We start from the raw sequence: 9,821 nt of genomic DNA, 5'->3' as shown, positions 1-9,821 counted from the left end.
CAGAGTTATTTTGTGCCTGATTAAAGTCAATCTCTTTAAAGGGGGTCCATAAGTCAAAAATATTTTTCACTCCTTCATTTGTAGTTTTATCATAATCCAACATCATATCTCCTTCTGGCATAATAGGTATTCCTAATTCAGAACTCCATGATTGAAAAAGATCATCAGAAACAAATTGATTGCTTCCTTCTATAAAAGAAATGTTGTGATAATTATAGAATATTTTTAATACATAATGCTGTAAAGTCAGATTCAATTTTGTTTTATTTTTCTTATATGCTATGCTATATTATTTATTTTATTTTACTTTACTCTTTATATGTAACACTATATTAATAGATTGTGAGATAGAAATAACAACATACAAAGTAAATAAGAAATTCCTTTATCTATGTGCAAACATTGAGTCAAATTATTATATTATTTATCTAATTTTATATATACAACAATCAATATACAACAAAAATATACACAAAAAATATACATAATAATACTTAACCTAAAAATTCGAACTCGGGAAACATTTGTGCCTCAGGTGCCGTAATTCCACCGTTGTTTCGTTGTCCAAACTCTATACTTGGCATGTTTCCACTCAACAAAGCGTTCCTCGACGGTAAACGCGAAATTTTATGTATTGAAACACTCAATGAAAAAATTCAAACTCAAATTAATGACACAATGAGAGCTGAGTATGTTATATTTGTATGTTTATATTTGTGTATATTTATAATTGTGATGACATTTAATTGCTGTGGTGGCTATAAAGTCGTCTTTCTGATATCTGACAGTTCTTGACAGTTTCTGAGAGCAGTTTCTGACAGCAATTAATCCCAATTTTTTATATCCTTATTATACTAGCGCATCTCTTTATGAAATGAGAATTTAAGCCTTAGACACAATGCGAAGGAATAGCGATAGCAATAGAAATAACATGATTTCAACCTATCAGAAATCAGAAGCACTGGAATATACTGAGGAAAAGTACGGGCTGTGATCGAAGTCTCAAAGCATTTGTAACGAGACTTTGACCACAGCCGAAATCACACGGAATAGGACTGAAGAGAGTCCTTATAACAGAATCTAAACAATATTGGAGCAATTGCTGATTGGTTTCGCTTTAAAAGTCAATTGACGTTATCGTTAACTAGCGACAGCCAATGGTAGGTTAATCTTAAAAGAAATTACAGCTCTTATTGGCTAGTCAATGACAGCGATAATTGTCAATAAATGTTCAGAGAATTCCGCAACAGCAGTATAGAGTAGTATACACATTATACAGATATCATTATATAGATGATTGCAAGACATATTGACACGCTGTTAGACATATTTTTACTTGTATAATTCTATTCTATTCTATCTTTCATCTTGGATTATTTAAATAATTTGAATTTAATTCTATTGTAAGGAGCTTCGCACAATAAATAGAACAGAGAACAGAGAATAAGAATTTTAACCTATCAGAAACTGTGTATTTCAACAATATAATGATTTCTGATTGAAATTCTCTGTTCTCTGTTTTCTATTCCTTTTATTGTACGGAGCCTCTAAGAAATTTACTAGATATAGATATAACAAAGAGATCAACAGCGTTAGGGCTGTGTGGCTCAGTGGCAGAACGAAAGTCTATCAAATCGAAGGAGAGAACAAGCCTGAGATCGAGACGAGGAATGCCCTTATATTTTTTTTGTTATCGTTAATTGTTACATTATTGTCGCATACATTATTGTAACAATAAACAGTCATTTGAATTGCGCGGCAAACACGGCAATACATTTCCGGTTTTGACTGTTAACCTGGCGGACGGGTATGCGCGCAAATGCAGTATTTAGATTCTTACAGTGGCCTAGTTTTCACTGAAGGTTTAATCCGAATCAGAATGTAAGAACCAACCAACTACAATTGAGATTTCCTTGTTATAGTCGAACGACAAGGGAATGCTCGACTTGGGCGAATGTTATTACATTCTAATAGGGACTCTAGGATGGGATGCGTTCAGGGTATTAATCATGAAACTTTTTTCTTAAGATAAAAAGTGAAAAATTTCTCCATTAATTTCAATGATTAAAATTTCCACCTTTCCATCCTAGGGAAGAAGTTTTATGATAGATATCCGCTCCAATCCTAGAGTCTCTATAACAGAGCAGTGCTGCCAGAAATGCTCCGCACTCGCGCATGTGCGCAGTCTAAAGCGCCAATAGAGTATCTAATCAATTCGTAAAACTGACATCCTTACTCCAAAGAGAAATAGAATTATAAATATACATAAATTAGACATGCCTTTTATTGTGAGATCAATTCTACATTCAATTTCTACATTAATACTATTTACATTATCCAAGCGAATTTGAGTACCGAGATCGAGTCTTTAAAGCTGATTCTATATTAAACCGATTTTACATTAGTTGCAAGCCGATCGCAAGTTTGACAGCTAATCTGAAGCTTGCATTTTAAAATCAACGCATTATATTGGCTGTTGCAATAAACTTCCGATGCTGCTCGATGCTCATTTTCAGCGTCAAAAGAGATCACGTGATTAAAATTGATGCTTGGTATTCGTCAATTTTGATCACATGACCTATATTGACGTTCGAATCGAGCGTCGAGCGTTAGCATGAAAAGGCAGCCTTAAATCGGTTCTAAAAATGTAGCCTATAATTTTCGTTGGTATTCCTGCTCACTTCAACGGTGCATTACAAATGGCGGCTCTCACTTCTCCACTGGATGTCATATCATCCTTGTTGTTTATCAAACGTTAAACAAGGATGATATGATATCTGAGGAGTACGCGGATCATGTTTCTGACATAGTCTTTGCACGTGGAGTAAGAAGGAAGGTATTTATTGAATTGGAAATTACAAGATTTCATGCAGTAAATGAGGTTGTTAAGATTTGGGAAGTTTAATTTCATCAATTTGATGTTTAATATGCAAATGCATGATATGCAAATTAGTATAGAATAAGATTGCAGCGTTTCATTAAAAATCTGGATCGAAAACGATCTACAAGAATCAAATAGTAGAAACCCATGTAAAACGTATGTATAAAAACAACATATTATTTTCATGCTTGTGCTTTTTTTTATAAAAGAATAGCGCAGGTAGTTACAATTTCGTTTTTAAAGCTACAAAAGTCTATGCAGAATCTGACTAATAAAGAAGCTTTTTGTATTTCATTAAATTTTATTGCGTTTTCTCCTTATAATGATTATAATTATTTATTTGTATAGGTTTTAAAAATGGTAAGACATAACAATCAATTACCAGATAATCTTCCACAATTGCAGAATCTTATTAAACGTGATCCGGAGTCTTACAAAGAAGAGGTAAATCTTATATATTTGTGTTTTATTCTTCTGTATTAGATATATCCTTGTTTATATTCCTTATTATATTATTATGCTTTTATATATTCTGCTTCTTATATTCCTTATATATTATTATATTCTTGTTATATTTTGTAAATGAAATATGAATTCCTGAAAGAAATTATGATCTGCTGTTCATCTGCTTTAACTCTCCAGTTTCCTATAAATTTAAGACATATGTGGGATGAGCTTTAGGATTGAACACAGAATCTATCGAGTTTATTATTAGTTGCATATTCTCACGGAGAGCAATGTTTTTATTTTTATTTTATATTTTATTGTTCATTGCTGTATTAGTTGTATTATTTATTGTATATAATTTTTTTGTAATACATTTGTAATACATTGTATTTATGAAATGCTTGATTATGTAATTTTATTTTGCTGTATACCATGTTGATAAAACGTAAGTATAAAAACAACATCATTATTTTCATATTTGGTGCTTACTTTTAGCTTCTTTTTCATAAAGCTACAAAGGTCTGCATAGAGCCAGATTTTGTAACAAAGATACTTTCTTGTTTCCATGTTTTGCTAGACTTCATTATATTTTCTTTTCTGATAATGATCAGTTATTTCTTCATGAGTTTTAAAAATAAGATAATTTACAAGCAATCCCTATGTATTCTTGTATACATGTTACATAAAGAAAGAAAACCCCATGATTATTTCAAATGTTTAACATAATATGTTTAATTACAGTTTCTTCAGCAACATCTGCATTACAAGTCTATTCTAGAAGTTTTCCGTCTGGAGCCTACACAATTTAACAAAAGTCTCGATGAGCTAGTAACCTTCTTGGCTCAGGTTAGCACATACACATATGCTTAAACCATAGTAATAAAAGTATATGCGATTTGGCTAAATTTAAGAATCATCTTAAGTTTATTATAAGAATGCTATAAGGAACATTTATTATAAGAACTAATTTATCAAAGCTAATTGTTTGTCTCTCAGATAAGTGTGACAATCAATGATAAAAACTAAAAATTGATTGTATTCCAATTTTATTTTTTGAGTAATTTTAAGATTTAATCATGGAAAAATATTTAAAAAAGATAAGAAAAAATAACATTATATGCCGTGAAGAAATTGTATCACGGCTGTATTCTTTAATCGGTATAGCAGATGAACCGATGCCAGAGAGCATTTTCGTTTATGGACACATGGCTACTGGAAAGTCATTAATTATACAAAATTTGCTCAATTATTTAAAGTATAATGTTAGTTATGTTAATTGTATAGAGCATTTAGGCAGTAAACACATATATAATTACATTCTGGATGATTTAGTCACATCTATAAAAGAATCAAGTAGACACACACAGTTGAAACATAACTGCGACAATATTATGGATTTTATAATTGCGCTTAAAAAGATTTCTTGCAATGATAAACGTCCGATTGTGTTAGTATTCGATAAATGTCATAAAATAAGACATTTTGATGTGACTTTTTTGCCAGCGATCTTAAGGCTCAAAGAGTTAGCTGATATTAATATATGTACGATTTTGATAAGCGAGATTGTTTGGGACAAATTCAATACCAAGATAGGCTCATTGAGGCCTGTAAAGATTTATTTTCCCCAATATACGAAGGACGAATTAGCGCAATTGTTATTATTAGATAAGCCAACGAATTATGATACAGATTTTTATAAGAATTATTTGAATCTTTTTCTTTCTGTATTTTTCCGATTTTGTAGAGATCTAAATGAGCTTCGGCACATGGTTAAAATAAATTTTGCAAAATATGTAGAACCTATTGAAAGTAAGCGAATCGAGCCAGATAACGTTACTGCACTATGGAAGAACATCTCTGCTACTTTGAGATCTAATTTGGAAATTATTTACCTTAGAGTTTCTACGAGCGATTTTTTGCAACCTGATTATCAAATGTCTCGAGAAATTGAATCGACAACAAAACTAGCTTTGAGTTTTGAACTACCGTTTTACGCGAAGTACATGCTAATCGCGGCGTATTTAGCTTCATATAATCCTGTTAAGTATGACAAGCATATTTTTATGAAGCAAAGTAGTAAGAGAAAAAAAAAGATACGGTCAATTAAGAAAACGGGAAAAGATGCGGAAAAGAAATGTCGAGTATTTACTATTTCAAGAATGTTTGCAATCTTTTGCGCTATTCTTGATGAAAAAGTAGACATCAATGCTAATTTACTTGCTCAAATCTCTACCATGTGCCAGCTTGGTTTATTATCTATTGTCGGAGATAACATTACGCAGTTGGATGAAACAAAATTCAAGTGCTGTGCAAGTCGCGACTTTATTATCGTTGTAGCTAAAACGGTTGGCTTTGAAATAAAGAATTACTTGAACGTGAATATGGCTTAAACATGCTTTATATACACAATTTTTATGTTCATTTTTAATTATAGTTTTATGTGTGTGTTTATTTCTAACAGCTTTGCCTAATGATTTATTACGAAGAGTTCTTAAGTAATAAAGAAAAAAAACTTACGTATTTATGTTAGATATTTATGTTAGAATAAGATTTTATTTATATATATGAAATATGTAATAGTTTGTAATTTAATGAAATAAATTTAAACTATGAGAAATTTAATTTTGTGTGTAAATTGATATGATAATTTGATTTTCTTTTTATTAAAAGTTTTATAAACGCGTATTTATTTAAACATTTCTTATTTTTTCAATGTGTTTATTTAAATATTTAAATAAAAATATAGTTATCGATTGTGTACATAAGTAATGTAATAACAGTATTGTATAAATAATAATTCATTATAATTTATTAACTGCACAATTATTATTCTTATAATTTTAAGGATTCAATAAAATGGATGCTATACATATTTGTATGCATATTATTACAGGTTGCTCATTGTTATCCAAATGATTTGAAAACATATCCTCAAGAGATTATCGATATATTACAAATTCATAACATCATACTAGACAATGAAATGCGAATGGTAAGCATAATATACTTGGAAATTAAATTATGCTATCAAATATGGATGCATACAAATTATTATTACATTATAATTATATTCTTTACAGACATTTTGTAAAGCGTTGATTCAATTACGCAACAAATCCCTCTTAGAACCTACTGCACTTCTCAGTTTATTTTTTGAACTTTTAAGATGTCAAGATAAAATCTTGAGACAATTCCTCCAAACGCATATTGTCACAGACATTAAAAATATTAATGCAAAGCATAAAAATGCTAAAGTTAATACAATGTTACAAAATTTTATGTTCTCTATGTTAAAAGATCCTAATATCAGAGCCGCGAAGATGTCTGTGGATATTATGATAGAATTGTATAATAAAAATATTTGGAACGACGTCAAGACTGTCAATGTTATAGCAACAGGTTGCTTTTCGAAAATAACAAAAGTAATGGTTGCTAGTTTGAAATTTTTTTTGGGAACTCATTCGGAAGAAAAAGAAAGTGATGACAGTGATTCAGATGATGAGCCAAGTATGAAGGAAATTATGATGGCTAATAAAGTAAATAAAAAAACGAAGAAACGTCAGAAGCAATTAAAGAAAGCTAAACAATCATTCGTAGTAAGTTTAATATTACAGAATTCATTGTATTTATAAAAAATATAAATCGTAACGTCTAATTTTAATGTACTTTTCAGAAAGCTAAAAAGAAGAAATCTAAAGCGCCGCAATATAATTTTTCAGCATTGCATCTAATTCACGATCCACAGGATTTTGCTGAAAAATTATTCAAGCAGATAGAAAAAAATAATGATAGATTTGAAGTAAAACTTATGACTCTGGATGTTGTGTCTAGACTTATTGGTTTGCACAGTTTATTTCTCTTGAACTTTTATCCATATATACAAAGATTCCTTCAGCCTCATCAACGAGGTAAGATTAATAATATAACATAATTATATATTATTTTAATTTTAATATTGTCTAATTGCAAAATATTTTTAATAAATATCTGTCTTTATTTAATATTTTAAGATATTACTGTTGATTTTCTTGATTGCTATACAAGCTTTATCAATTTTTATTGGTTCTGGTGGAATCGTGTAAAAAATATATAGTTTCTTTATTTATGTAATTTTATTCAGATATTATTTTTATTTTTTTTTTTTTCAGAGATTACGAAACTTTTACAATTTGTAGCTCAGGCTTCACATGAATTAGTACCACCTGATATGTTAGAACCTGTTTTGAAGACATTGGCAAACAATTTCATAACGGAAAGAAATTCTGCCGATGTGATGGCTATCGGGTATATAAATTAATTTTAATAATTTATTTGTTGCGAATACGCATACTGCGTTGCTTATATCTCGCTTATATCTCTATTTATAATATATATTTCCAGTTTAAATACTGTACGCGAAATATGTACGCGATGTCCATTGGCCATGAATGAGGATCTATTAGAGGATTTAACACGCTACAAACATTATAAGGAACGTTCCGTTATGATGGCAGCACATTCTTTAATTGGAACGTTTAGGCGTATAATGCCCAACTTGTTACATAAAAAAGACAAAGGCCGTCCTACAGAAGCTAATATTATGATAAGGTCTTCCAAATATGGTGAAATTCGAGCAAGCGAGTTTGTACTAGGAGCAGAAGTTTTATATAATCAATCTGCTAAGAATACTGAAGAGACTAGCGATGAAGAAGTAAATGAAACATTCAATTATTTTTCTAATTATTTATTTTTGATAAAAGTTATAATATATAAAAATCTATTCAACTATAGGATGATGACGAGTGGATCGATGTAAGTGAAAACAATGAGGAGGAAATCAGCGACGAGGAAATCAGTGAGGAGGAAATTAACGACGAGGAAATCGACGAGAATGAATTGACTAGTGAATCGATGAAATCTTCTATTAGCGAAAATAAAGATGATAAAACTTTGACATCACATAGTGTGAACAATAGTGCGCAGAATACTTGTGAAGCGGATAGCGGAGAACAAAAAATAAATAAAATTTCGCAAAAGAAAAATGCTTTAACAAAGCAAGAAAAGAAGGCACAAAAATTAGAAAAGAAAGCAAAATTTAAATCTGAAAAAAATGAAGAATTAACGGCTGAGAGAAAAACAAAGGCATCTGTGATATCTACAGAAAGATTACTCACGGATAAGGATTTTAGAAAAATTGATGTCGCATTAGCAAAGCAAGACGTAACATACATTAAACGTAGCGTTAAGAGAACGCACGATCAAATAGAGACAGATAAAGGTGGAGAATTGGTAAAACTTAGCGATATAGAAAACATATATAAAAAACGCAAGCATGATAAGGCTGCCCGACAGAAATCTGTTAAGGTACGTATAAAATGTTAAGGATTATTTATGGTAATCTTTAAGAATTGATCAGTCACAGTCGAATGAAAGAGGAATAGTCGACTATGCTTAATCAATTGTTACAAATTATTATAAGTTAACAGATTACAGCCAGTGTAAATAATTCTTTTAATTTGATGTATGAGAATAATATATTAAATTTAAGAGAATAATTATTAAATTTACAGAAGGGGCAAGAAGAACGAGATAAATTCGGTTTTAAGGATCGGCGACAAAATCCATTATGCAGTACCACAAATCGTGAGAAGAGAAAAGGAAAAGCATTTTCAATGTTAAAGCAGAAATTAAGAACAAAAGTAAAGCGATCTTTTAGAGAAAAACAAATAGCTCTTAAAAATCATCTGATAAAGCAAAAAAGAATGAAATAATTAGTATTGTAATTAACTTTTACTCCATATTTTTCTTAATAACAGACATACAATTTGATGTACATATATAATGTACAATATAATGTACAATAATGTATATGTATTTTTAAATATATTATATTCGGACTAAAAAGTTAAAATGAACTATGTGTGTGCTTGTAAGCACGTCAGTACTTTTCTTTATATTTTTATTTTCCTTCTTTTGTAAGTAACTATTGAATCATACTTCTTCTGTATTATAAATTTTGTCAATTTTGTTAATTTTTATTTTCCTTCTTTTATATAAATACTGAATCATACTTCTTTTGTATTTTGTCAATTTTGTATACTGTCAATTTTATTAAGATTACATCAACAATTGGTATGATATTTCGTAATTTTCAAAGTTTTATGTAATATAAAAAAAATCTCGTCTCACGTTTATTTGTAAATAACAGAAGGATCGTTACATTGATATTTTTACTCTAGAAATAAATTAAGAGAAATTGTAATTAAATAAAAAATAAGACAGGATAAACTATAAAAAGATTATAAATAAATGAAATAAGTAGAAATTATTAAATTAGATATTGATAGTAACAAAAGTGAGCGAAAATTGTCTAACTTAGCGAATCGAATCTATAAACATTCATATTATGTCTACAATTAGATGTAGAATTCTCTATTGAATATCTCTTTATTTTATTTCATGCCATTTACACAAATTGTTACTTTAGAATGAGGAAGGATATAAATATTTTCAT

The 9,821-nt window shown here is 29.5% G+C and overlaps 2 protein-coding genes across 4 annotated transcripts in view; one reads left to right on the top strand and one right to left on the bottom strand.

The window, feature by feature from the left end:
• LOC108685409 (cyclic AMP-dependent transcription factor ATF-6 alpha) overlaps positions 1 to 881 on the bottom strand; it is a 4,262-nt gene extending 3,381 nt beyond the window's left edge. For both annotated transcript variants that reach the window (XM_018190182.1, XM_018190183.1), the window contains exons 1-2: positions 500 to 881; positions 2 to 189 (exon numbers count right to left, since the gene is read on the bottom strand). In XM_018190182.1, coding sequence (XP_018045671.1) covers positions 2 to 189; positions 500 to 584 — 273 coding nt within the window. In that variant the 5' untranslated portion in view covers positions 585 to 881. The remainder of the gene's footprint in view (position 1; positions 190 to 499) is intronic.
• A 1,807-nt stretch (positions 882 to 2,688) lies between these two features.
• LOC108685388 (protein SDA1 homolog) lies at positions 2,689 to 9,119 on the top strand. 2 transcript variants are annotated; one of them, XM_018190149.1, is made up of 11 exons: positions 2,689 to 2,836; positions 2,972 to 3,037; positions 3,230 to 3,325; positions 4,070 to 4,174; positions 6,222 to 6,320; positions 6,409 to 6,924; positions 7,002 to 7,236; positions 7,477 to 7,612; positions 7,709 to 8,018; positions 8,099 to 8,671; positions 8,878 to 9,119. In XM_018190149.1, the coding sequence occupies exons 3-11, from the start codon at positions 3,239 to 3,241 to the stop codon at positions 9,076 to 9,078; spliced, it is 2,262 nt and encodes a 753-aa protein (XP_018045638.1). In that variant the 5' UTR covers positions 2,689 to 2,836; positions 2,972 to 3,037; positions 3,230 to 3,238; the 3' UTR covers positions 9,079 to 9,119. The 2 variants fall into 2 exon arrangements, with proteins under 2 accessions (XP_018045638.1, XP_018045636.1); XM_018190147.1 differs by having other exon boundaries at positions 2,689 to 3,037.
• Positions 9,120 to 9,821: the final 702 nt, after the last annotated feature.

Source organism: Atta colombica, unplaced genomic scaffold, assembly GCF_001594045.1.
Source record: "Atta colombica isolate Treedump-2 unplaced genomic scaffold, Acol1.0 scaffold153, whole genome shotgun sequence".
NCBI lineage: Eukaryota > Metazoa > Arthropoda > Insecta > Hymenoptera > Formicidae > Atta > Atta colombica.
Note: the sequence above shows the minus strand (reverse complement) of the source record. Positions and strands in the feature narration are given on the sequence as shown.